General features: G+C 45.2%; 1 protein-coding gene across 1 annotated transcript; it reads left to right on the top strand.

Annotated features, from left to right (window-relative positions):
• The first annotated feature begins 407 nt into the window (after positions 1 to 407).
• On the top strand, positions 408 to 27,124 carry dync1h1 (dynein, cytoplasmic 1, heavy chain 1). Its single transcript, XM_034576466.1, has 78 exons — positions 408 to 784; positions 2,051 to 2,138; positions 2,243 to 2,416; positions 2,548 to 2,803; positions 2,919 to 3,105; positions 3,193 to 3,464; positions 3,558 to 3,785; positions 3,923 to 4,576; positions 4,684 to 5,106; positions 5,241 to 5,420; positions 5,565 to 5,714; positions 5,850 to 5,996; positions 6,116 to 6,256; positions 6,403 to 6,579; positions 6,724 to 6,834; positions 6,922 to 7,041; positions 7,152 to 7,391; positions 7,538 to 7,693; positions 7,834 to 7,947; positions 8,047 to 8,157; positions 8,261 to 8,470; positions 8,618 to 8,764; positions 8,850 to 9,016; positions 9,113 to 9,286; positions 9,404 to 9,758; positions 9,844 to 10,038; positions 10,124 to 10,406; positions 10,495 to 10,595; positions 10,719 to 10,878; positions 11,089 to 11,329; positions 11,409 to 11,592; positions 11,747 to 11,959; positions 12,109 to 12,347; positions 12,463 to 12,619; positions 12,717 to 12,941; positions 13,028 to 13,258; positions 13,368 to 13,508; positions 13,617 to 13,850; positions 13,958 to 14,164; positions 14,260 to 14,381; positions 14,509 to 14,674; positions 14,806 to 14,969; positions 15,111 to 15,240; positions 15,347 to 15,480; positions 15,599 to 15,713; positions 15,801 to 15,962; positions 16,092 to 16,306; positions 16,406 to 16,610; positions 16,719 to 16,892; positions 17,022 to 17,141; positions 17,288 to 17,408; positions 17,678 to 17,873; positions 18,625 to 18,742; positions 18,833 to 19,048; positions 19,134 to 19,346; positions 19,648 to 19,775; positions 19,867 to 20,020; positions 20,136 to 20,282; positions 20,394 to 20,544; positions 20,720 to 20,973; positions 21,064 to 21,198; positions 21,290 to 21,384; positions 21,501 to 21,675; positions 21,778 to 21,853; positions 21,936 to 22,096; positions 22,184 to 22,295; positions 22,388 to 22,448; positions 22,532 to 22,655; positions 22,769 to 22,882; positions 22,993 to 23,163; positions 23,282 to 23,499; positions 23,600 to 23,703; positions 24,653 to 24,861; positions 25,085 to 25,238; positions 25,428 to 25,570; positions 25,711 to 25,879; positions 26,420 to 26,544; positions 26,685 to 27,124. The coding sequence occupies exons 1-78, from the start codon at positions 535 to 537 to the stop codon at positions 26,811 to 26,813; spliced, it is 13,923 nt and encodes a 4,640-aa protein (XP_034432357.1). The 5' UTR covers positions 408 to 534; the 3' UTR covers positions 26,814 to 27,124.
• The last annotated feature ends 91 nt before the right edge of the window (positions 27,125 to 27,215 follow it).

Raw genomic sequence — 27,215 nt, 5'->3', positions numbered from 1 at the left:
AGGGTGAGTGACGAATTCATGCAACTCATTCATTATTGATTGTATGAGTCAGCAAAAGTCTACTTGTTATGCTCATATCTGTCAGATTGTGGTTATCATTATCTTATAGCAATTTTTATTTCATACCATTATACAACCAACGAATAAGTGATATTATATTTAAAGCTTTGCCACTTTGTCACTTTGGTTTTTGAAAGTTTTAGTTGCAGATGATTTTCAGCTGCATCATTGGAGACGACTCCCTTTCGCCCCCTATCGACAGACAGAAAGACATAGATAGATATAGAATGAGAGAAATGCATCCTGGGAATTGCAGTTTTCAAGCTGATTACAGCCCAGTGAGATACCCATCCCTTGAACTTCGCGTCCCACAATCCCTTGCGCGGATAAATCTGTATTGGGCAGGGTTGCGGCGTTTTGACAGAGCAGCAGCCAGCGTCCACCCAGACCCTGCAGCCTGCTACTTAACGTCAGTCCCGGCTCTTTGTTCAGTCTCACCCCCGCGACACCACCTCGTCCGCCGCCTCGGAAAGAATGTCTGACGGCGGAGGGACGGAGGAGAACTCCGGCACCATGGAGGTGTCCGCCGTTCAGACGGTGGCCGACACCTCGGTCCTGCAGAAGCACATCCGCAAACTGATACCGCTGCTCCTGGAAGATGGCGGCGAGGCCCCGGCCTCTCTGGAAAGCGCCCTGGAGGAGAAGAGCGCCGTGGAGCAGATGAGGAAGTTCCTGGGCGATCCCCAAGTTCAAACCATCCTGGTGGAGAGGAGCGCTCTCAAAGGTACATTCAGCAGCGCCATTAAATATCATGAACGCAACAGTGATAGTTTTAAAACCAACAGTGTTTTCATAAATACACGTTGAAGGCTGGCCGGTGTCATTTGACAGCCATAACAACACTGAGCTAGCTCGCTACCTCCATCATTACACTTCATTGAAAAGGGAACTACGCCACAATGGGTGGGGACGAAAAAAACCGTTCAGCATAACCCAGTATCCTTCCACTGCAGATGTCATGTGCTCAATGGCAACTGTCTGATCCTTTAAAGGTGTAATACTTGTTAAATTGAGCTTTAGTTGATCAAATGGTTTTGCTAATGTAATGTTTAATTTAATGCAAGTTAGCAGTAGCATTTTCGTTTATGTAAAAGTGCAGTTTATTTGTAAGAAGGATGACAGAAGTTGATATCTGGGTGCGCAGAAGAGAATGAAACCAACACAAGGGTGCTGTTAAAAACACAAGGAAACCATTGTCAGAAGCACCAGTCCTGTTTTATCCACCTTCTTGGGGGTTTTATCATGTGAGCCAGCTTGTGTCAATGAACACATTATGTTCACTTTCCCCTCGGGACAATACATCCTGAGCTCCAGAGCTTCCTGCCCTCATTAATGTGTCATGAGCACTGAACCTTGGTCCCTTGATACTGCACATGACCAGCCAGACGCAGAGGCTGAGCCTGAAGGTTTTGGATTCCCACCCTCAATAATCACTTTTTTCCAGCCTGTTCGTGTTTTTGCACTGAGAATACTGATGCCGCCATGCAGAGAGTGCGTTGTCTGCAGATGGCTATCTCTTCCTACACGCCACAGGCTGGCTTGCAAAAGAAGGGTGGGGACAAAGACGGATGGAGTCAGACCGAACAGTCAGATTGCACCGTCATCCTGCTGTGAAATGGCCCACTAAATTGAGTAGCTTGAGTAGCTGAGCAATTTTTGGGGCCTCGAGCAAACAACTGTTATTGCTTTCTAACCCTAACCCCGTCTCTAAAAGGTGATTAGTACATTATAAACCACGTCAGCACGCAGCTTATCTTGATGATATGGTGGTTATTAAATGTAGAAATACAAAAAAATGACATTGTTATAGTTATGATGTTTTTTACTCGTTAGGAGATAATTATCCTGATCCTCAATAACTGGATATTAGACTTCAGCAACTGCGAACACACACTGATCATCACTTAAAATATCTGTGCATTGAATATGATTTCTTGAAATGTCTTATTTGTCCACATAACACATTCATATCTATTTATTCTTCACACAGAGGATGTTGGAGATGAAGGTGAGGAGGAGAAAGAGTGCATCACCTATAACATCAGCATTGATATACACTATGGGATCAAGTCCAACAGGTAAATTATGCATCTAAATCATGAAAATTGTTATATGGAGAAAAGGCACAACACTCAGCTTTCACTTCTGTTAATTCTGTGAATGTGTTTTTCTTCCCCTGCAGCTTGGCTTTAATCAAGAGGACCGTAGTCATTGATGCAGACAAGCCGATTTCCACCCAAGTTCGAGTTCTGACCTTGAGTGAGGATTCTCCCTATGAGACACTCCACTCTTTCATCAGCAATGCCGTTGCGCCTTTCTTCAAGTCTTACATCCGCGAGTCTGGCAAGGCTGACAGGTAATTTCTAAGGATGTGTCATTTTTGATGGTTTCAAAACCAATGAAATTAACTGCATCACAAACTTTGAATCTAGTAGTATAGGTGACAAATTCCTCCAAAGCCCCTAAATCTCTGTATTCACCTTCTAGAGATGGCGATAAGATGGCTCCCTCGGTTGAGAAAAAGATTGCAGAGCTGGAGATGGGACTTCTCCACCTGCAGCAGAACATTGAGATCCCTGAGATCAGCCTGCTCATCCACCCCATCATTGCAAACATCGCCAAGCAGTGCTATGAGCATGGAGAGAAGCCTAAGGTCACTGACTTTGGCGACAAAGTGGAGGACCCGACCTTCCTTAACCAGCTGCAATCTGGAGTCAACCGCTGGATTCGGGAGATCCAAAAGGTGAGGGGCTTTCCTGTGTTTCTGGCTCAAATTTAATCAAAAGGTGTACGGGGAAATATTTATGCCTGATACCAACCACCAAGACTATTTGTCTCTGCCAACATCCTTTTATCAGGTGACAAAGCTCGATCGTGACCCCGCTTCGGGCACAGCTTTGCAGGAGATCAGTTTCTGGTTGAACCTGGAACGAGCCCTCAACAGGATCCAAGAGAAGAGAGAGAGCCCGGAGGTTCTGCTCACACTGGACATCCTCAAACATGGCAAACGTTTCCATGCTACCGTCAGCTTTGACACTGACACTGGTGAGTAACAGCCAATCAGAAGGTTTAAATGTTTTACTCAAATTCCTTTTGCTTACAATTGTTTTTTGCTTGCTCTTCTTCACACAGGTCTGAAACAGGCTGTCGAGACTGTGAATGACTACAATCCTCTGATGAAGGATTTCCCTCTCAATGACCTGCTCTCTGCCTCAGAGCTCGATAAGATCCGCCAGGCGCTGATGGCCATTTTCACTCACCTGAAAAAGATTAGAAACACCAAGTACCCTATCCAGAGAGCCCTGCGTCTTGTAGAGGCCATCTCCAGGGACTTGAGCTCCCAGCTCCTCAAGGTTTTGGGCACCAGGAAGCTCATGCATGTTGCCTACGAGGAATTTGAAAAGGTTAGTGTGGTTTTTAGAAGTACACGCTTACTTCAGCTCCTAAGAAATGTAATGTATCATGACTAAATGTCCTTTTTAAAATTCTGTGTGCAGGTGATGGTGGCTTGCTTCGAGGTGTTCCAGACCTGGGAGGATGAGTATGAGAAACTCCAGGTGCTTCTGAGGGACATTGTGAAGAGGAAGAGAGAGGAGAACCTGAAGATGGTGTGGCGTCTGAGCCCAGCCCACAGGAAGCTCCAATCCCGACTGGACCACATGAGACGTTTCAGACGGCAGCACGAGCAGCTGAGGGCTGTCATCGTCCGTGTGCTGAGGCCTCAGGTAAAATTTAAACTATAAGTTTTATACAGTTCACAGTTGCCTTACCTAACAGTTGCCTCACTAACTTAACTTGTTCTCTTTATGTAGAGCCTTCCATTGTAGAGATTAATGTCTGTTTTATGCACTTTTGTCTCCAGGTCTCTGCTCTGCCCCAGCATGCTCCCGGGGAGACAGTTGAACCTCAAGATATGAAGGTAGCTGGAGTTCTCTTTGATGCGGCCGATGCCAACGCTATCGAGGAGGTCAACCTGGCATATGAGAACGTCAAAGAGGTTGATGGTCTGGATGTGTCTAAGGAAGGCATGGAAGCCTGGGAAGCTGCCATGAAGCGTTACGATGAGCGCATAGACCGCGTAGAGACCCGCATCACTGCCCGCCTGCGTGATCAGCTGGGAACTGCCAAGAATGCCAACGAGATGTTTCGCATCTTCTCCCGCTTCAACGCTCTGTTTGTGCGCCCCCACATCCGCGGTGCCATCCGGGAGTACCAGACGCAGCTCATCCAGCGCGTGAAAGACGACATTGAGTCTCTGCACGACAAGTTCAAAGTGCAGTATCCTCAGAGCCAGGCCTGTAAGATGAGCCACGTCCGCGACCTGCCACCTGTGTCTGGATCCATCATCTGGGCCAAGCAGATTGACCGTCAGCTGACTGCCTACATGAAGAGGGTGGAGGATGTTCTGGGAAAAGGCTGGGAGAACCATGTGGAGGGGCTGAAGCTAAAGCAGGATGGAGATAGCTTCAGGGCCAAACTCAACACTCAAGAGATATTTGATGATTGGGCTCGCAAGGTATGGATTTGATCATAATGAATCTTAAATACTGCAAATATTTATTTTCTTTGTCAAATATTACTCAATATTTGTATTAATTGTCAATTATTTATATTGTAATTCAGGTACAGCAGCGTAACCTCGGTGTATCTGGCCGCATCTTCACCATTGAGAGTACTCGTGCCCGTGGACGTACAGGAAACATGCTCAAGCTTAAAGTCAACTTCCTCCCAGAGATCATCACCTTGTCCAAAGAGGTCCGCAACCTCAAGTGGCTGAGCTTCCGTGTTCCTTTGGCCATCGTCAACAAGGCCCACCAAGCTAACCAGCTGTACCCGTTCGCCATCTCCTTGATCGAGAGTGTTCGCACCTACGAGCGCACTTGTGAGAAGGTGGAGGAGAGGATTTCTATCTCCCTGCTGGTGGCTGGGCTGAAGAAAGAGGTTCAGGCTCTTGTTACTGAAGGCATCACTCTGGTCTGGGAGTCCTACAAGCTGGATCCTTATGTTCAGAGGCTGGCTGAGACAGTGTTCAACTTCCAGGAAAAGGTCAGTGTGGAGACATTAATATTCAGAAGTGTACACTCTGTAGGAATATTGACTTGTTGTCTTTTAAGATTTAAACGACAGATGTTAAATCATCACTAACAAACATATTTGTCTCTGTTGTATGTGATTTCCAGGTTGATGACCTCTTACTGATTGAGGAGAAAATAGACTTGGAGGTTCGCTCTCTGGAGACGTGCATGTTTGACCACAAGACCTTCTCTGAAATCCTCAACCGAGTCCAGAAGGCAGTGGATGACCTAAATTTGCACTCCTACTCCAACCTGCCCATCTGGGTCAACAAGCTTGACATTGAGGTTGGTACCACATATTAACCAAATACTATTTGTCACTCTCATTCAGTTTGATACCAAAATGAAGGGTTGCTGAAATTCTTATTCTTCACATGTGGTTGGTTTGAAATTGGCACTAATGTATTTATTTTGGTTCTGTTTCCGTAGATTGAACGCATCCTGGGAGTGCGTCTGCAGGCCGGCCTTAAAGCCTGGACTCAGGTGCTCCGTGGCCAGATAGAGGACAAGGCTGATGTGGACATGGACACCGAGGCTCCACAAGTGAGCCACAAACCTGGAGGCGAGCCCAAGATTAAGGTAAGCATTGTAACAGTGGACCTTGTATTGCTTTATGCCCTGTTTTGTTTTAATGTATATAGATTCATTTTAATACCTAGGACATGTTGCATACATGGGCAGAATTGACCCTCTTATTTTTTTTTTTATCCCCAGAATGTTGTCCATGAGCTGAGGATAACTAACCAGGTCATCTATCTGAATCCCCCGATTGAAGACTGTCGCTACAAGCTTTACCAGGAGATGTTTGCCTGGAAGATGGTCATCCTTTCTCTGCCCAGGATCCAGAGCCAGAGATACCAGGTATACACCGTGTGGTCTAGACATGAGTCTCAGCTTGTCCGTGGTATCCCATAGCTCAGATATGAGTTAGTGAGAGACATAAAGATCTTTATCTAAACAAGTCTGATCTTCCTCTCCAGGTGGGCGTCCACTACGAGTTGTCAGAGGAGGAGAAGTTCTACAGAAATGCTCTGACCAGAATGCCAGATGGCCCTGCAGCCTTAGAGGAGTCCTACAATGCAGTTGAAGACATTGTCAGTGAAGTGGAGCAGTATGTCAAGGTAAGAGCCTCATTGGCCTTAGATAACAAGAAATAAAATCTCGTCATCACACTTTAATCTTACTGCTGATTGGACAGCTTGATGACTGTGTGTCCTTTTAACATAGCACTTTTAACCATTGACTTGTCTTTGTTGGTCCTGTCCAGGTGTGGCTGCAGTACCAGTGCTTGTGGGACATGCAAGCAGAGAACATCTACAACCGTCTGGGTGAAGATCTCACCAAGTGGCAGGCCCTGCTAGTCCAAATCCGGAAAGCACGCGGAACATTCGACAATGCAGAGACACGGAAAGAGTTTGGACCTGCGGTCATAGACTATGGCAAGGTAATGATGACTAACTGTTCTAGGTGTTGTATTTGAGAGCTGTTTCTTACAAAAATGACTGTCCCACTGCAATGTTATTTTTATTTTTAATCAATCATAATCAAATTGAATTTTTACTACATTTTTGTTTGACCCTGAAAACAGGTCCAGTCCAAGGTTAACTTGAAGTATGACTCCTGGCACAAAGAAGTCCTCAGCAAGTTTGGACAGATGCTTGGCCAGAACATGCAGGACTTCCATGCCCAGATCTCCAAGGTAATGAATAATATTATTTATATTAGAAAATTAAAAGGTTATTCTCTGAACTACAATTTAATCGCGCTTTTCTGTTCCATCACCAAGTCCCGTCAAGATCTGGAGCAACACTCTGTGGACACAGCCAGCACTTCAGATGCTGTTAACTTCATCACATATGTCCAGACCTTGAAGCGCAAGATCAAACAGTTTGAGAAAAATGTGGACGTAAGTACTCGAAAACATTCAGTATCCTTTTTCGTACATCCCTTTTAAATAACGGCATGCGTCAAAGACAATTATAAGATCTAATGAGGTTCTTCCCCCTTTACCTCCAGTTGTTCCGCAATGGGCAGCGTTTGCTGGAGAAGCAGAGATTCCAGTTCCCACCATCTTGGCTCTACATCGACAACATTGAAGGTGAATGGGGTGCCTTCAGTGACATCATGAAGCGTAAAGATACTGCTATCCAGCAGCAGGTGGCCAACCTGCAATTGAAGATTGTTCAGGAGGACAAAGCTGTGGAAAACCGCACCACTGACTTGCTCAACGAGTGGGAAAAGACCAAACCAGTTGCTGTAAGAGAAAGAGTCATGTTATTATTATCATACCAAGAGATTCATACATTTTCGTAAAAAGAAGAGACACCTTTACGTGACCTTCATTCACTAGAGATAATTTCATCAAACGTCTTTAATGTGTAATGGATAACCTGTTCCATCAGGGTAACCTGCGTCCAGAGGAGGCTATTCAGTCCTTGACCATCTATGAAGGCAACTTTGGCCGTCTGAAGGTTGAAAGGGAGAAGTGCGCCCGTGCCAAAGAGGCCCTGGAGCTCACTGACACTGGCCTGCTTAGCGGCAGTGAAGAGAGGGTGCAGGTAATTCCTGCACACATTCACATAAAAGTTGAAGTCATAAGTTGAAGATCAAACTATGAATAGACTTATTCCAAGACAAAATAGATGACCAAATAAATGCTTTTATTTGGGCTCATTTCTGTCTTTGTGGGGACTTGTAGGTGGCACTGGAGGAGCTGCATGACCTGAAGGAGGTGTGGTCTGAGCTGGGAAGGGTTTGGGAGCAAATCGACCAGATGAAAGATCAGCCATGGGTGTCAGTGCAGCCTCGCAAGGTAAAATACACAGTAATCATTCAGATTAGTGAAGCTCTCCGTTAATATGTAAAATGTCTTTAATTTAACAGTTCTAATGTTGTTCTTGTGTGTTTGTAGCTTCGTCAGAGTCTAGATGGTCTTCTGAACCAGCTGAAGAACTTCCAAGCACGACTGAGACAGTATGCCTCGTACGAGTTCGTCCAGAGGCTGCTTAAAGGATACATGAAGGTCAGGCAGCAAGTTTTTCTCCCCACTGAGCACAAAGTTAGCCAAAAGATGAAAATGAAATTCTGGGTTATTAAAGTCTTTGCGTCTTACTTTCTCTCTCCAGGTCAACATGTTGGTGATTGAGCTGAAATCAGAGGCTCTGAAGGACCGTCACTGGAAGCAGCTGATGAAGCGTCTGCATGTGAACTGGGTCCTCTCTGAGCTGACCCTGGGACAGATCTGGGATATAGATCTGCAGAAGAATGAGATGGTGGTGAAGGATGTTCTCCTGGTCGCCCAGGGAGAGATGGCTTTGGAGGAGTTCCTCAAACAGGTGAAGAGGGAGGATCCGTTAGACTTGATGCCGTGTTTTTGTAATGCTTACAGAGGGATTAACATATTTTTTATCTACAGCTTCCTTTACAGGAAATTTTAAATGTCTCTCAAAACTCTATAATTGTCTGTGCTTGCTGGTTCTCAGATCCGTGAAGTGTGGAACTCGTACGAGCTCGACCTGGTGAACTATCAGAACAAGTGTCGTCTGATCAGAGGCTGGGATGACCTCTTCAACAAGGTCAAAGAACACATAAACAGCGTGTCTGCCATGAAGTTGTCTCCATACTACAAGGTAAACGGTTACATATTGTCTTTATTCTTACAACAATTTAATTTTGTAAGAATATTACATTTTCTAAATGCGTTCTTTCTTCCAGGTGTTTGAGGAAGATGCCCTGAGCTGGGAGGACAAGCTGAATCGTATCATGGCTCTGTTTGATGTTTGGATTGACGTCCAGCGTCGCTGGGTTTACCTGGAAGGCATCTTCACAGGCAGTGCTGACATCAAACATCTGCTGCCAGTAGAAACCCAGAGATTCTCGAGGTAAATGAAGGACCCGCATTTTATGGAAACGGTTTATACATTTTTTATTTATATCTACAAAACCTTATGTAATCTCTCTCTGTCTTTATCCCACAGTATCAGCACAGAGTTCTTGGCACTGATGAAGAAGGTAACAAAGTCTCCTTTAGTAATGGACGTGCTGAACATACAGGGAGTACAGAGGTCTCTGGAGCGCTTGGCTGACCTTCTGGGGAAAATCCAGAAAGCCCTGGGAGAATACCTGGAGAGAGAGAGATCCTCATTCCCCAGGTATGAAGATAACACTAAGGCAGAGCGAGCTGAAAGAGGAAATATGGAAATATGCTTTGTTTTAGTAGTGCATCTTCAAAAGTTAAATTAATTGATTTATTATTTTTTTCTTCACAGGTTCTACTTTGTGGGAGACGAGGACCTGCTTGAGATCATTGGTAACAGCAAGAATGTGGCCAAACTGCAGAAGCACTTCAAAAAGATGTTTGCTGGTGTCTCCAGCATCCTTCTGAACGAGGACAGCACTGTGGTTCTGGGAATCTCCTCCCGCGAGGGTGAAGAGATTGTCTACAAGACACCGGTCTCCATCACAGATCACCCTAAGATCAACGAGTGGCTGACGCTGGTGGAGAAGGAGATGAGGGTGACGCTGGCGAAGCTGCTTGCTGAGTCAGTCACGGAGGTCACAGCCTTTAACAAGGGCACAGCCATCGACTTGAGCCAGTACATCGACTGGATTGATCGTTACCAGGTCGACAGAGAGAGCAATCATTTGATATTCTAGACATTTAAAAAATGGTTGCAGAATTTCATTTATCTGTGTCCTCTTTCCACAGGCCCAACTGGTCGTCCTCTCCGCCCAGATTGCCTGGTCTGAGAACACTGAGGCTGCATTGACCACCATCGCTGGTGGTGAGGACCTGACACCCATGCAGGGTGTGCTGTCAAATGTGGAGGCCACCCTCAATGTGTTGGCCGACACCGTGCTGATGGAGCAGCCTCCCATCCGCAGGAGGAAACTGGAACATTTGGTCAGTGGAATTTTTTTCACAGTATTTTTTTTCAAGAATGTTTGTTTGATGTAAACTCTCTGAAATCCCTCCTCCTCTCGCTTAGATCACCGAGCTGGTGCACCAGCGTGATGTGAGCAGGACTCTGATCAAGAACAAGATCGACAACTCCAAGTCCTTTGAGTGGCTCAGCCAGATGCGCTTCTACTTTGACCCCAAGCAGACTGACGTCCTGCAACAGCTATCCATTCAGATGGCCAATGCCAAGTTCAACTACGGCTTTGAGTACTTGGGTGTCCAGGACAAGCTTGTCCAGACACCTCTGACAGACCGCTGCTATCTGACCATGACCCAGGCTCTGGAGGCCCGTCTTGGTGGATCACCATTTGGTATGAAATTTAATTGCACACAAGAAATGGAGAATAAACTAATTAGATGGAAAACACTGAGCTTCACTGAGTTTTTCTTCTCATCTAGGTCCTGCTGGCACAGGAAAGACTGAGTCTGTGAAAGCTCTTGGTCACCAGCTTGGCCGCTTTGTACTGGTCTTCAACTGTGATGAGACATTTGACTTCCAGGTGCACAAGTGTTTCTTTGTTTTTAGTCCACTCTCTAGCTGTAAGACAATACAGATTCAGGATTTGGTTCTCATGATGGTTATATAACTTGCGCATCTCTTTTGTTCATCTTCTTTTTTTCAGGCCATGGGTCGTATCTTCGTGGGTCTGTGCCAGGTTGGAGCCTGGGGCTGCTTCGATGAGTTCAATCGTCTGGAGGAGAGAATGCTGTCTGCCGTCTCCCAGCAGGTCCAGTACATCCAGGTGGCCTTGAGGGAGCACAGCAACCCAAACAGAGACAGGAGTAAGTGTTTTATGAATGGAACCAGGAATGTTAAGGAGAATGTCCAGATAATGATGATTTAACAAATTGGCTTACTGCATGGTTAAAAGAAAAAATCCCCGGTACAGGGCAACATTTTAAAAGCATGTAATTTAGATGAGATGCATAAAATTATTATTATTCTACATGAGACCTGCAGTGTAAATGACTTATCCTCTGTCCCCTTCTCAGGTGTGCCAGTCACCACAGAGCTCCTGAACAAGCAGGTGAAGGTGAGCCCAGACATGGCCATCTTCATCACCATGAACCCTGGCTACGCTGGCCGTTCCAACCTGCCTGACAATCTGAAGAAGCTGTTCCGCAGCTTGGCCATGACCAAACCTGACCGCCAACTCATCGCACAAGTCATGCTCTACTCTCAAGGTTTCCGCACTGCTGAGATCCTGGCTAAAAAGATTGTGCCCTTCTTCAAGTATGTACAGAAAAGTTGAAATAGCTTTGGAAGGATTTTAAGTTTATCCTCTCTGACTTACTCCTCGTCTTTATTTCAGGCTGTGCGACGAGCAGCTGTCATCTCAGAGTCACTACGATTTTGGCCTTCGAGCTCTGAAGAGTGTGCTGATTAGTGCTGGTAATGTCAAGCGTGAGCGCATCCAGAGGATCAAGAGGGAGAAGTTTGAGCGTGGAGAGGTCGTTGACGAAAATGATATCGCTGAGAACCTTCCTGAACAGGAGGTATAGTTAAATACATTAATATTAAGTATTATTAAAGTAGTAAAATTAAGTTTCTGTATTGCTTTATCATTGCTTAATCATTACTCCTGACATTTTTATAATCTAGCTTGATGAACGCGAATGATTCAATTAGTTTGTGTCCCGTTTACTGTAGATTCTGATCCAGAGTGTGTGTGAGACAATGGTTCCCAAGCTGGTGGCAGAGGACATCCCTCTGCTGTTCAGCCTTCTGTCAGATGTCTTCCCTGGTGTCCAGTACCACAGAGGAGAGATGACTGCACTGAGGGAAGAGCTGAAGAAGGTCTGTGCGGAGATGTACCTCACCTATGGAGATGGTGATGATGTGGGCACCATGTGGGTGGAGAAGGTATGTAGTTACGTATACTTTTTATGTTCACTTGCTGCTTTTAGAGATGGTCATTGAGTCCTCCGTTCTCAGGATCCTGAGTTCTAGGATAAAATTCCACAGTATCCAGGTGACTTAATATTCCGAAACTTTGTCTCAACATCTTCCAGGTGCTCCAGCTGTATCAGATCACACAGATCAACCACGGCCTGATGATGGTTGGACCTTCAGGGAGTGGAAAGACCATGGCGTGGAGGGTGCTGCTCAAGGCCCTGGAGAGGCTGGAAGGTGTTGAGGGCATGGCCCACATCATCGACCCCAAGGCCATCAGCAAGGATCACCTGTACGGAACCCTGGACCCTAACACTCGTGAATGGACTGATGGCTTGTTCACACACATCCTCAGGAAGTGAGTTAAATTTTGTAATCAAGAGTAAAAGTCAACTCGGCTGATCTTGATCATGCAATGTGGCCCTTTCTTTATGGATATAAGTCATGCAAGATGCTTATTCTTTCAATTCTAGGATCATTGATAACGTCCGAGGTGAACTGCAGAAGCGCCAGTGGATCATCTTTGATGGTGATGTTGACCCTGAGTGGGTTGAAAATCTCAACTCTGTCCTGGATGACAACAAACTGCTTACCCTGCCTAACGGAGAGCGTCTCAGCTTGCCACCAAATGTAACAGCACAGCACTTCAAGCACAATCTGCTCATTTTTAATCCTGTCTGTACTGAGTTACTGTTTATTTACCCCGAGTGTCTCCCTTTCTTCACAGGTGCGTGTGATGTTTGAAGTACAGGACCTGAAGTACGCCACCCTGGCCACCGTGTCTCGCTGTGGTATGGTCTGGTTCAGTGAGGATGTCCTCAGCACTGACATGATCTTCAACAACTTCCTGGCTCGCATCCGCAGTATCCCACTGGATGAGGGAGAGGATGAAGCTCAGCGCAAGAGGAAGGGCATAGAGGATGAGGACGAGACTGCATCACCGATGTTACAGGTAAAAGGATGAAAGTACAAAAAATAAACTACGTAAGACTCAAACATTTCTTCTTCACTGATTTCCTGCTGTGTGTTTCACACTAGATCCAGCGTGACAGTGCAGCGATCCTTCAGCCCTACTTCACCTCTACAGGCCTGGTGATCAAGGCCTTGGAACATGCCTCCAAGATGGAGCACATCATGGACTTCACCCGCCTGCGCTGTTTGGGTTCCCTGTGCTCTATGCTGCACCAGGCCTGCCGTAATGTGGCTCTGTACAACAACAACCACCCTGACTTCCCTATGCCCATTGATCAGCTGGAGAGATACATGCAGGTAAGATTCTGTATTCTCTCAGTGTACGTTAAAGAAGCACAGCCGTCTTATAATTTGTACGGTACACCACTTTTACACTGAATAATTTTGTGATGTTATCTTTCTACAGAGGTACCTAATCTACGCCGTGCTGTGGTCCTTCTCTGGTGATGGACGGCTGAAGATGAGGGCTGAGCTTGGAGAATATATTCGTCGTATCACCACTGTTCCCCTCCCCTCCGCTCCCAATGTTCCCATCATTGACTACGAGGTACAGCCTCTATGAGTTTGTCAACTATTGATTGTTCTGAGTAAAGGAAAAGTTACTCTGTATCTAAAAGTCGAGGAGGCAAGCTAAACATATTTCCTCTCCACTCAGGTGTGCATCTCAGGTGAATGGCAGTCCTGGCAAGGCAAGGTGCCCCAGATTGAGGTAGAGACCCACAAGGTGGCATCCCCCGATGTCGTGGTTCCCACTCTGGACACTGTTCGTCACGAGGCTTTGCTTTACACATGGCTGGCAGAGCACAAACCACTGGTGCTGTGTGGACCTCCTGGCTCTGGAAAAACTATGACCCTGTTCAGCGCCCTCAGGGCTTTGCCTGATATGGAGGTAAGAGACATAATCAAAGTGTTGTAGAATTAATTGGAAATCATAAAAATCAGTTCAACTTAAACTACATTTTTTAAATTTCCAAATTTCCTCCTACTCTCCATCAGGTTGTGGGTCTGAACTTCTCCAGTGCCACCACTCCAGAGCTGCTGCTGAAGACCTTTGACCACTACTGTGAGTACCGCCGTACCCCCAACGGTGTGGTCCTGGCCCCCGTCCAGCTGGGCAAATGGCTGGTGTTGTTCTGTGATGAGATCAATCTGCCAGACATGGACAAATATGGCACACAGAGAGTCATCTCTTTCCTCAGACAGGTATGATGCATGTTTTCAAATTTTAACTGCAGGATTATTGAATTTGTTTGGTTTTGTATTGTATGTGAAAACTCCCTTGTCCTGTTTCTTTGCAGATGGTGGAACATGGAGGTTTCTATCGCACCTCGGACCAGACTTGGGTCAAACTAGAGAGGATCCAGTTTGTTGGTGCCTGTAATCCTCCTACTGATCCTGGCAGAAAGCCTCTTACACACAGGTACATTAATTAGACTTAACAGAGTAGAACATTGCATATCAAAATATTAATTGTATTTTTATTTTAAAACTCCTGAAATAACCAAAAAATATACTGTATATGAGAAGTCATGGTGTGCTGTTTTTAGGTTCCTGCGCCATGTCCCTGTGGTCTATGTGGACTATCCAGGCCCAGCCTCTCTCACCCAGATTTATGGAACCTTCAACCGGGCCATGCTGCGCCTCATTCCCTCCCTACGTACATATGCTGAGCCTCTCACTGCTGCTATGGTTGAGTTCTACATCATGTCTCAGGTAAAGGAGCAACATCACGAAAACACAATTTACTACATATTTACACAGAAAACATTGTACAGACTGAAGAGGAGTATTTTTTTATATAATTTTTTCACAGTTACATTTATTTTGTTTCTTTAACCCCTCAGGAGCGGTTCACTCAGGACACCCAGCCTCACTACATCTACTCTCCCAGAGAGATGACCCGCTGGGTGAGGGGTATATTTGAGGCCCTGCGCCCACTTGAGACTCTGCCTGTTGAGGGGCTCATCCGCATCTGGGCCCATGAGGCTCTCCGCCTCTTCCAGGACAGGTGAGCATTAGTTACTGAGAGGTTACGCTGTATTAGTCACAGCTTGGATTATGAGATGTAATTTATTAACAAACTGAATTGAAGACTGATTTGAGACTTGAGACCTTTAGTGACGGAGTGGTTGGTCTTGTACTTTTCCAGGCTGGTTGATGATGAAGAGAGAAGGTGGACAGATGAAAACATTGACATGGTTGCTGTCAAACACTTCCCCAACATCGATAAGGAAAAGGCTCTTACCAGGCCTATCCTCTACAGCAACTGGCTCTCCAAGGTAAATTTGAGATATTTTGACTATACTGTGATTTCTGCTTTGGTTATGATACTGAAATTGTAAGAAATCTTTTAATTGACACTGAGTATCTTGTATGTGGTTGCAGGACTACATCCCAGTGGAACAGGAGGAGCTGAGGGACTATGTGAAGGCTCGTCTGAAGGTCTTCTATGAAGAGGAGCTGGATGTCCCTCTGGTGCTCTTCAACGAGGTGTTGGACCACGTCCTCAGGATTGACCGGTAAGTAAAAGCCTCTGAGATTTTATAGTTCAGTGCTTCTCATTGACCTCCAAGAATTTTTTTTATTGGTGTATTTGCTTTATGAGCAGGGTTTTAAAGGTGATATATTTTTCTCTAGAATTTTCCGTCAACCTCAGGGCCATCTCCTGTTGATCGGTGTGAGTGGAGCAGGAAAGACCACTCTATCTCGCTTCGTAGCCTGGATGAACGGACTCAGTGTCTACCAGATCAAGGTTGGTAAAAATGCATGTAAACCTATGTGAAGTGAAGTCATACAATTGTCTTTATGCATTTATTGACTTCTGTGTGTGTTTTTCCAGGTACACAGGAAATACACTGGAGACGACTTTGACGAGGACCTGCGGACTGTGCTGCGTCGCTCTGGCTGCAAGAATGAGAAGATTGCCTTTATCATGGATGAATCCAATGTGCTGGATTCTGGTTTCCTTGAGAGAATGAACACACTGCTGGCCAATGGAGAGGTAACATGCCGACCTCAGTAGGATGATGGAGAGCACCACTTGATACATCTTTGTGGCCCTCTGTAGTCATTGGGTAGTGGGCACATACTTTTCAGTTTCTCAATATTTTTAATGTCTCCTGTTTTGTAGGTTCCTGGTCTGTTTGAGGGAGATGAGTATGCCACCCTGATGACACAGTGTAAGGAGGGAGCCCAGAAAGAGGGCCTGATGCTTGACACACACGAAGAGCTTTATAAGTGGTTCACCAGTCAGGTCATCCGAAACCTCCATGTGGTCTTCACCATGAACCCCTCATCAGAGGGCCTGAAGGACAGGGCCGCCACATCTCCTGCCCTATTCAACAGGTAGAGGAACATTATTAATACATGACATCAGAGAAACTAGGGGGATTCTGGAAAATGTGGAGTTTGTGTTAAATTAAAACGCTTATTCCCCTATGCCAGGTGTGTGCTGAACTGGTTTGGAGACTGGTCCACAGGAGCCCTTTATCAGGTGGGTAAGGAGTTCACAAGCAAGATGGATCTGGAGAAACCAAACTACAAGGTGCCAGACTACATGCCCATCGTCTACGACAAACTGCCCCAGATGCCATCTCATCGCGAGGCTATCATCAACGGCTGTGTGTTTGTACACCAGACACTTCACCAGGTAAAGATATTTGCAGTGATGTGATTGATGCATTGTAAAGTCTAAGTTTATCTTCTACTAATGAATACTTCATATATGTTCTTAAAACTTGATATCCACTCGTTACAGGCCAACAACCGACTGGCCAAGCGAGGTGGTCATACCATGTCTATCACTCCTCGCCACTACCTGGACTTCATCAACCAGTATGCCAACCTGTTCAATGAGAAACGCAGTGAGTTAGAGGAGCAGCAGATGCACCTTAACGTCGGCCTCCGCAAAATCAAGGAGACTGTCGATCAGGTAAAATTATGGAGTATTATTCTTAATTTTGATCTGTAAAGATTTGACTTGGTCCCTAACAAACCAGCAAGGTTTCAATTTGCCAGTTCTTGTCCCACTTCCTGATTGTTCTGATAACTCCTCAATAAGGTGGAGGAGCTTCGCCGTGACTTGAGAATCAAGAGCCAGGAGTTGGAGGCAAAGAATGCTGCTGCCAACGACAAACTGAAGAAGATGGTCAAAGACCAGCAGGAGGCTGAGAAGAAAAAGGTAGGCAGAAAGAAATGTTTTTCCAAGAAGACAAACATAGCTTTTTGGTATTATAACATGTTGTACAGCTACCGACGAGCTCCATTTAGCTTTGTATTGCAAAGACTTCGATTTATTAACTTGTACTGTTACTGCCGTGATTCCAGGTGATGAGCCAGGAGATCCAGGAATCCGTGTACAAGCAGCAGGTGGTGATCAAGGACAAACAGCTGAGAGTCCAAGAGGACCTGGAGCAGGTGGAGCCTGCTGTTATTGAGTCTCAGAATGGTACAGTTGCTTGTTTACTCACCTCTGTTTTCTGAGTGTTTAATTGAGATTTGCATTATAGTACTGTTAAGATAGAGGATTATTTTCCAAGCTTCTTTATCCAATAGTTATAAATACCTTTCGTTTTCTTTTCTTTCGTTTTTTCCCCATTTTTATTATATTACAATGCTATTTCAAAGTGATTTTTGTTAACAACTATCTCTGCTTACATCCTCCTTCCATCACTGCCCCTTCCTTTATCATAATCCTTCTTCGCCTGATGTTAATAGCTGTTAAGTCCATTAAGAAGCAGCACCTGGTGGAGGTGCGTTCCATGGCCAATCCCCCCGCAGCCGTGAAGTTGGCCCTGGAGTCCATCTGCTTGCTCTTGGGGGAGAGTACGACAGACTGGAAGCAGATCCGATCCATCATCATGAGGGAGAACTTCATCCCCACCATTGTTAACTTCTCCGCAGAGGAGATCAGGTGAAATGAGAGAGAATGCACTCTGCAATTGTTCACTAAAGATCACCCTCTCCCTCTTTCTTGTTTCTCCAAACTTCTCCCCCCCCCTTACTCCTCCTCTCTTTCAAACACTTTCCTCCTTCCACCTGACTAGCGGTGAGTTCTATTAAGCGGCAGCACCTAGTAGAAGTGCGGGCTATGACCAATCCCCCAGCTGCAGTCAAACTGGCCCTGGAGTCTATCTGCCTTATGCTGGGCGAGGAGACCAATGACTGGAAAAAAATCAGACAAGTTATTATCAGGGACAATTTCATCAGCAGCATAATCAACTTTTCCTCTGAGGAAATGAGGTACCAGCATCAACAGTGTCTGTTTAGTCTTTATCTAATGGAAACTCAAATTATATTTAATCAGTACATTAATCAACCAACATCTGTGATTATTTTTTCATTGTAGGTTTCTGGAACAGTCTCAGTGGTTGATTTTGTAGAAATAGAACATGAACTGATGGTAACGTGTGGTTGACTGACTGGAATCAATCCTGGATCGTTGTCAGTGTCCTGATTTTGCATTTCTCCCCGGAAAGATGATAGAATTTACATCCCAATCCCCAAGCCAAACAAAAATTACATTACTGTAGCCCAATACTATTAATTAATATTAACTTTCTTTTGATTTAACAAAATTTCTCCACCCCTTACATATAAGTAAATATAGACTGTTAATAGTACTGCCATTTTCTAACTTCTCGGACTGTTTCTCCTTTATCCAGTGATTCCATCCGTGACAAGATGAAGAAGAACTATCTTTCCAACCCAGGCTACAACTATGAAGGTGTCAACAGAGCCTCTCTGGCCTGTGGGCCTATGGTGAAATGGGCAATTGCTCAAGTAAGAAGACAAAAATAATGTGAAGATTATGATAAGAGGGTGGAAAGGGTTGTCCTTTTAATGCATGCCATGTTCTTCCACTCCTTTTAGCTCAATTATGCTGACATGCTGAAGCGTGTGGAGCCTCTGCGCAGCGAACTGCAGAAGCTTGAGGATGATGCCACGGACAACAAGAACAGGGCAGAGGAGGTTGAGCAGATGATCAGAGACCTGGAGTCCAGCATCGCTCGCTACAAGGAGGAGTACGCCGTCCTCATCTCAGAGGCCCAGGCCATTAAGGCTGACCTGGCTGCAGTTGAGGCGAAGGTAACATCAGATAAATGTTTTGCTTCTGGTTTTTTTCGCTCCGTTTTATTCCACTTCAAACTGAAATATTGATCTTCTCTCTCAGGTGAATCGTAGTACAGCCCTTCTGAAGAGTCTGTCGGCTGAAAGCGAACGCTGGGAGAAGACCAGTGAGACCTTCAAGAACCAGATGTCCACCATCGCTGGAGACTGTTTGCTCTCTTCAGCATTCATTACTTACGCTGGCTACTTTGAACAGCAGATGAGACAGAACCTGTTCACTACTTGGTCTCATCACCTGCAGCAGGCAAACATTCAGGTACTTGGAAGTGCTGAAGACACATATGTATCTACAAATACCATTCATATTTACGTTAATAGAAACATAATAGATGTTGATATAAAACATTAAAGTTTTTTTTGATTCCTCAGAATGAAGATGTTACAATCATATAAGAGGTTATGGCAAAGTTAGGTTTTTAGCTATAGAATACAGGTTATTATTCATACATTGTATTTTCTTTAATCGTTCTTTTTTCAGCAATGTTTCTTTCAACCAGCCACAACCACACATTTTGCATTTCCTGTAATCTAATATCCGGACTAAATTTCTCCCACAGTTCCGTACGGATATCGCTAGAACTGAGTACCTGTCCAATGCTGACGAGAGGCTGCGTTGGCAGGCCAACTCCCTCCCAGCTGACGACCTGTGCACTGAGAATGCCATCATGCTCAAGCGCTTCAACAGGTCAGTAACTTTATTTTCTGGAATTGTAATGTTGTCTTCAGTGTTTCTTATTACTATTAGGCTGATTGTTCTATACCATTGTTCTTTTTAGGTACCCGCTCATCATCGACCCATCAGGCCAAGCCACAGAGTTCATTATGAACGAGTACAAAGATCGCAAGATCACCAGAACCAGTTTCCTGGATGACGCCTTCAGGAAGAACCTGGAGAGCGCCTTGCGTTTTGGAAACCCACTGCTGGTCCAGGTAGGAGCAGTTACTTAACACTGAATTGCAGTTATTGAGCACTCTTTACTTGATCACGGTCACCTGCCCTTTTAGTTTCATGAATTTCGTGATTCACGCTTTTGTTGCTCTGTAGGATGTAGAAAGTTACGACCCTATCCTGAACCCAGTGCTGAACAGAGAGGTCCGCAGAACTGGAGGACGTGTCCTCATCACCCTCGGAGACCAGGACATCGATCTGTCGCCTTCATTTGTCATCTTCCTCTCCACAAGAGACCCAACGGTGAGTAATGTTCCTTTGTAGCTTAGTAACCTCATTAGAAAGTCATCTGTAAATTTAGGGCATTTCCTTGTTGTTCAGTTTTTTTTAATATGGTGTTTCTTGTGTATGCAGGTGGAGTTCGCACCAGACTTGTGTTCTCGTGTGACATTTGTCAACTTCACGGTGACACGCAGCAGCCTCCAGAGCCAGTGTCTCAACGAGGTCCTAAAGGCTGAGAGGCCTGATGTGGATGAGAAACGCTCTGACCTCCTCAAACTGCAAGGTGAGACACTAAGGGGTAGAGGCACCAACACATTGATGGGACAAATCTGGGGATAATGATTATTAAACCTTAGATTGATGATGATAATTTAGACTTGAGTCTCTGTGGTAAAATAATGGTCTGAAATCAGAATACCAATTGCTTGCCAATACCAAATACTCCTCTCTCCTTTTAGGCGAGTTCCAGCTTCGCCTGCGTCAGCTGGAAAAATCTCTGCTGCAGGCCCTCAATGAGGTCAAGGGCCGTATCCTTGACGACGACACTATCATCACCACACTGGAGAACTTGAAGAAGGAGGCGGCCGAGGTGACGAGAAAGGTGGAGGAGACGGACATCGTTATGGCGGAGGTGGAGGCTGTGTCACAGCAGTACCTGTCTCTGTCGTCAGCCTGCAGCAGCATCTACTTCACCATGGAGGCTCTCAACCAGGTCTGGATACATGTCAACTTGTTTCAGTATCATTCATCTGCAAACATATCTCAATATCAAGCTAACCTTTGTTTTACTGTCTTGTTCCAGATGCACTTCCTGTACCAGTACTCTCTTAAGTTTTTCCTGGACACCTACCACACAGTGCTGTATGAGAACTCCAACCTCAAGAACATCACTGACCACTCACAGAGACTCGCTGTCATCACCAAGGACCTCTTCCAGGTTTGAACCACACGTTTTGAAAACAAGAGGCCCGCTCTCTTTGTTGATGTGAATACAATGGACATAAATTTGTCTGTTTTCTTGAATGTAGGTGGCATTTAACAGGGTAGCCAGAGGTATGCTGCACCACGACCACATTACCTTTGCCATGCTGCTGGGTAGGATCAGCCTGAAGGGCATAACCAGGTAATACACCAATATTACACCAAAAGTATTGCAAAACTTATAACAAAATAAAAGCTGTAGTCTCAGTTAACATCCACAAGCACAAATCTGAACCATTTGAAATCCATCTCTTTCAGTGAGCCGTCATATGACACAGAGTTCCAGCACTTCCTGCGCAGTAAGGAGATTGTTCTGACGGGCATGTCACTGCCCAAGGTGAAGGGTTTGACCACTGAGCAGAGTGAGGCCATGGTCCGTCTCAGCCGCCTTCCGGCATTCAAAGACCTGGTGGGCAAAGTTGAGGCTGATGATGTGAGTAGTTGCAGATTCTGTTGGTCCATTTACACAAAATCTGAGCTCACTGATAATCTGAGAGAACCTGCTGATCATTATGGCTTTGTGTTGATATTCCAGCAATTCTTCATGTGGATTGAGAGCAACAGTCCAGAGCTGGCAGTTCCTTATCTGTGGGCAGAGGAGAAGCAGTCCAGTGAGTATATACAGTATTATTTTAATGACAAGTAAGAATAAATAACATGCTGTTCTTTGACCTGTCTTATCTTCCGTTTCAGCTCCCATTGGCCAGGCAGTGCATCAGCTGCTGCTGATTGAGAGCTTCCGTCCCGACCGTATGTTGGCCATGTCCCACATCTTCGTCTCAAAGGTTCTGGGAGACACCTTCATGAACATCATCGAGCAGCCTCTTGACCTGGGTAACATCGTGGACAGTGAGGTAACGTCAAATATTTCTTTTGATATTTTTTTGTCCAGAGCACTTTGCTGTTGCATGTTGCTGACATGGTTTTTCTTGTGTCTGTAGGTGAAGCCCAGCACCCCAGTGTTGATGTGCTCTGTACCAGGTTATGATGCCAGCGGATTGGTCAGAGATCTCGCTGCTGAGCAGAACAAACAAATCACTTCCATCTCTATTGGTAAGGAAGGAATCAGCTCTGAGGTTTGTTGTTAAGCTAAGTCAACGGCATAAGTGACGATATAAAATGTTTTGTTTTTCTACTGCACACAGGTTCTGCTGAGGGCTTCAACAAGGCCGACAGAGATATCAACACAGCTGTCAAGTCTGGCAGGTGAGTTATGTTGTTAATGTGTATTTGTAAGGGTGTACACTGTATTTTGTTGTACTTATGGCCTGTCTGTTATCGTCCTCTAGGTGGGTGATGTTGGAGAACGTTCATCTTGCCCCTGGGTGGCTCATGCAGCTGGAGAAGAAGCTCCACTCTATGCAGCCTCACACCAGCTTCAGGCTTTTCCTGACAATGGAGATCAACCCCAAGGTAAACCACATCACTCATAAAGTTATTTTAAACATTTTATAATGTTGATGTAGCTCTCAAACTCCTTGTTCTTTTATCTTCGTTAAATTCTCATCACTGTGTTTTCCTGCCAGGTGCCTGTGAATCTGCTCCGTGCAGGTCGGATCTTTGTGTTTGAGCCTCCTCCTGGTGTCAAGGCCAACATGCTCAGGACTTTCAGCGGCATCCCTGTGGCTCGCATGTGCAAGGTGAATTGAATTTGTCTCACAATATATTTCACAAGTTAAATCGTCAATCACCTACATGCGTTCTCTATACATTTACTTCCTGAATAACTTTCCCCCCCATGTTTCTTCAGGCTCCCAACGAGCGTGCACGTCTGTACTTTCTGCTGGCTTGGTTCCATGCAGTCATTCAGGAGCGTCTGCGCTATGCACCTCTGGGATGGTCCAAGAAATACGAGTTCGGAGAGTCGGACCTCCGCTCTGCCTGTGACACCGTTGACACCTGGCTGGACGACACTGCTAAGGTAGCGGAATATTGCACAAATTCTACAAACTGCTTTAAATGTGTCGGCATGAAAATGATTTGCTGTCAATGGAAACTTTTGACTCATTGATGTAAAACCACTTTCCAAACACACACAGGGTCGTCAGAACATCGCACCAGACAAGATCCCCTGGGCGGCTCTGAAAACCCTGATGGCTCAGTCCATCTATGGCGGCCGCATCGATAACGAGTTCGACCAGCGCCTGCTCATCACCTTCCTCGACCGCATCTTCACCAAGAGAAGCTTCGACAGCGAGTTCAAACTGGCTCTGAAGGTTGACGGACACAACGATATCAAGATGCCTGAAGGCATTCGGTCAGTTTTATTTAACCTTTTCCCTGTGGTGTAAGATTGAAAGACTGTTCCCGCTGAACTCAACCAGTAAAGATTCCTTGTCTTGTTGATTTTGTTTCAGGCGTGAGGAGTTCATGCACTGGGTTGAGATGCTTCCCGACACTCAAACTCCATCTTGGCTTGGATTGCCTAGCAATGCTGAGAAGGTCCTGCTCACCACTCAGGGTATGATGCTGCAACTGGTCGTCTTCATCGTCTGTACTGTTGTGTTTTGTCACAGCGAGTGGAACCCAGCACATCGTCACTCTTCTTCCTCAGTCGGCTGGACAGATGAACCATTAACAATCTGTCCCTCTCTCTGTTCTAGTGTTTTAACTCTTACTTTGACAGGCTGTCACGGTGCAGTGAAATGGTCGAGATCTCATATTTACATCTGCTTTGGGCAGAACACTGTTCGTGGTGGCAAAGAAAATGTTCAGGGTTCTTCTTCCGCTAATCTCTCATCTTCTCATCAGCTAACTTCACTAGTATCTCCTAGTTGTAGTTTTGTGTGTCATAGTCCTGCATTTCAGTTTAGCTTTAGCTCACAGCCATCATGCTTTAGAAGGTGCTCTGCCCAAAGGAAGGGTGTGCGTGTCCTCACCCTCCAGCAGCTGTATTTCACAGCCATCATGTCGCTTTGCTAAGATACCATTCCCATCCCACCACCATGTCAGGATTCAAACCTGCCACAAATCTCCCCATCCCCTTTGCTTCCCATCAAATCCTCCATTCTTGTTTCGTCACCTCCAACACACTCCCCTTGTACCTCCCTCCACACTCCCTCTATCCTCACTCCCGTCCCTTAATTAACCCTCAAAACCTCACTCCCTACATTAGTTACATTCATTTCTTTTACAGGTCCAGTAATGAATGCGGTTATTTATGCATTTGGGATTTATGTGTTTGTTGGAAATGCTGCCTTATTCCTTATGTGTTTAATCCGACCCAGTGTAGTCCTAATTTCTTTGTCTGCCACTATTTCTTTTTCTTGCCTTTTTTAATTGAAGGATCCTTGAGGTAAGCTTCATGTTTCTTTGTACCACAATTAATTTCTTTTCCTCCTACCTCCCACCATGGCCTTGTTTTTCCACCTCCCTCCCCACTCACATGCTCCCTCCGCCGGGCTGCGCAGGCACTGACATGATGGGTAAGATGCTGAAAATGCAGATGTTGGAGGATGAGGATGACCTTGCCTATGACACGGAGAAGAAGGAGCGCTCTGCATCCACGTCTGACACCCAGCCCGCCTGGATGAGGACCCTTCACACCACTGCCTGCAACTGGCTGCAGCTCATGCCGCAAACAGTCAATCTGCTCAAACGCACAGTAGAGAACATCAAGGTAATGGCTGAAATAAGAGGAATGTTGGTTGGGGAACAGTCTTCTAGAGACAAACCTAAAATAAGCAGGAAGCTGCTCAACATCATTGAAAATATCTTGTGTTTGATAGATTTTTGTGCTTGACTCGTGAGGTAATGAGACGTTTACATACTTACTTGGCCTTGTGTGTCACTAGTTCCTCTGTATTTGATGAATTATCCTCTTCCTCCACCACAACCACCAGGACCCACTGTTCAGGTTCTTTGAGCGTGAGGTGAAGATGGGCTGCAAGATGCTGCAGGAGGTCCGCCAGGATCTGACCGATGTGGTGCAAGTGTGCGAGGGCAAGAAGAAGCAGACCAACGACCTGCGCACACTCATCAGCGAACTTGTTAAAGGTAAACTTTCACAGTTTCACTCAGCTTTGTTTATGTTTTTAAATAGATTTAACTTGTTTTAAAAAATGTTATAATATGGGGATATAACTGCACTAATTTCTTTTTCTTGACAGGCGAGCTATTACTAAACAGATTATGCTTTGAGTGAATAACAAATGTGTGTATATATCTGTTTGTTTGTCTCTGTAGGCATCCTCCCTCGCAGCTGGTGTCGCTACACAGTCCCAACTGCCATGACTGTGATCCAGTGGGTGGCAGACTTCAGTGAGAGGATCAAACAGCTGCAGCACATCTCCCAGGGAGCTGCCAGTGGGGGTGCAAAGGAGCTGAAGGTAGTTTGGTTCGCTGTTCATCCACAGGATCACAAAACCGGAGTCTTAAATAGTGCGATAGATTCCGCAAAAACTGACAGAGGCACTCACGGTACTGTTATATCCCTCTTCTCTTTCCGTCTCTGTCTCCGCTTCACCAGAACATCCACGTGTGCCTTGGCAGCCTGTTTGTACCAGAGGCTTACATCACCGCAACGCGCCAGTATGTGGCACAGGCAAACAGCTGGTCTCTGGAAGAGCTGTCTCTCGAGGTTAATGTCACCACTGCCCAGGGCACCCCACTGGACGCCTGCAGCTTCGGCATCAAAGGTCAGAAAAACAAAGCTCAAAGTAATATAGAGTTTTACACAGCTGTTAAGTGAGGTTCCAAATTGTCTTTATAAATACCTATAAAAGTAGATGGCACTCAGTAGAGCACACACCTCCATGCAGTCCCCTTAAATTCAATCAATCAGCACCAACTTTCAAAGACTTACAGATATCCGTTCCTTACATATGCCAGATTGTTTTCACCAAGATCCATGAATTTTTTTCTGGAAAAAATGTTTATCTTGCCTATCTCACAATGTTAATGATAGTGGGGGGTGGCTAAAATTGAAGGGGCGCTGTCTTGGCCCATGTCCCACCCTCCCATCAAGTTTCCAGGAAATCTGTGTAGTACTTTTTTGCCTAATCATGCTGAAAAACAGATTGGTCTAAAAAACATTCTTCTCATGAAGGTAACTAAAGAAAGGAAATCCCCAATAATTACTCTTAAGATAAGAATCCAGTTTGTCACCACAAGATAAGAGAGTTGTATTATTCTATTATATTGTTTCTAATGTCGAACATGCTCACTGTTGCTCTCAGGTCTGAAACTGCAGGGATCTACCTGTGCCAACAACAAGCTGTCTCTGTCCAACACCATCTCCACGGAGCTGCCTCTCACTCAGCTCCGATGGATCACGCAATGCAGCACTGAGAAGAGACACATGGTATGAACACAGACACACAACAAGACGTCTTTCTATGAAATGTATATTCTCAAAGCATTTAGAAAATCACGAGGCCATTAAATTATATTTTTTTCTTTTTGCTGTTTGCATCTAATTTTTTTTCCTTCCGCCCACCACAGGTGACTCTGCCCGTTTACCTGAACTTCACCAGGTCTGACCTCATCTTCACCGTCGACTTCGACATCGCCACCAAGGAAGATCCACATAGCTTCTACGAGCGTGGAGTTGCTGTCCTGTGCACCGAGTAAACAACCCAAGTCATTCCTAAAGACCAGAGAGTCTTGCTTATTTACCCCACACTTAATCACGTACCTATTAACCACCATTTATAAAGTAGTGTGTAGTCAGTATTAAATGTAGTAAGACATTTGTGGAGCAGTAACACACATGTACTCATTCTTAATGTTTTTGGAAAGTGTCTCAGAAGGTCAGGGGAATGTTGTCAGATGGTAAATGATGAGGAAAATGAAATGTGGGAAAAGAGAGTTGAAAGAAAAATGTGTTTTTATGAAGGAATCTGTATGTTTTTAGATTGAATAAAGCCACAATGGAAGGAAGATGAACTGCATTGATGACTTCAGTTTCATTTTTATTAGTGAAATATTTACTGTGTTCATTTTTTTAAGTAACTAGAGTGGAGTAAAATACAG

The sequence above is a fragment of the Hippoglossus hippoglossus genome, chromosome 22 (assembly GCF_009819705.1).
Source record: "Hippoglossus hippoglossus isolate fHipHip1 chromosome 22, fHipHip1.pri, whole genome shotgun sequence".
Lineage (NCBI taxonomy): Eukaryota > Metazoa > Chordata > Actinopteri > Pleuronectiformes > Pleuronectidae > Hippoglossus > Hippoglossus hippoglossus.
This window is presented reverse-complemented; position numbering and strand designations above follow the sequence as displayed.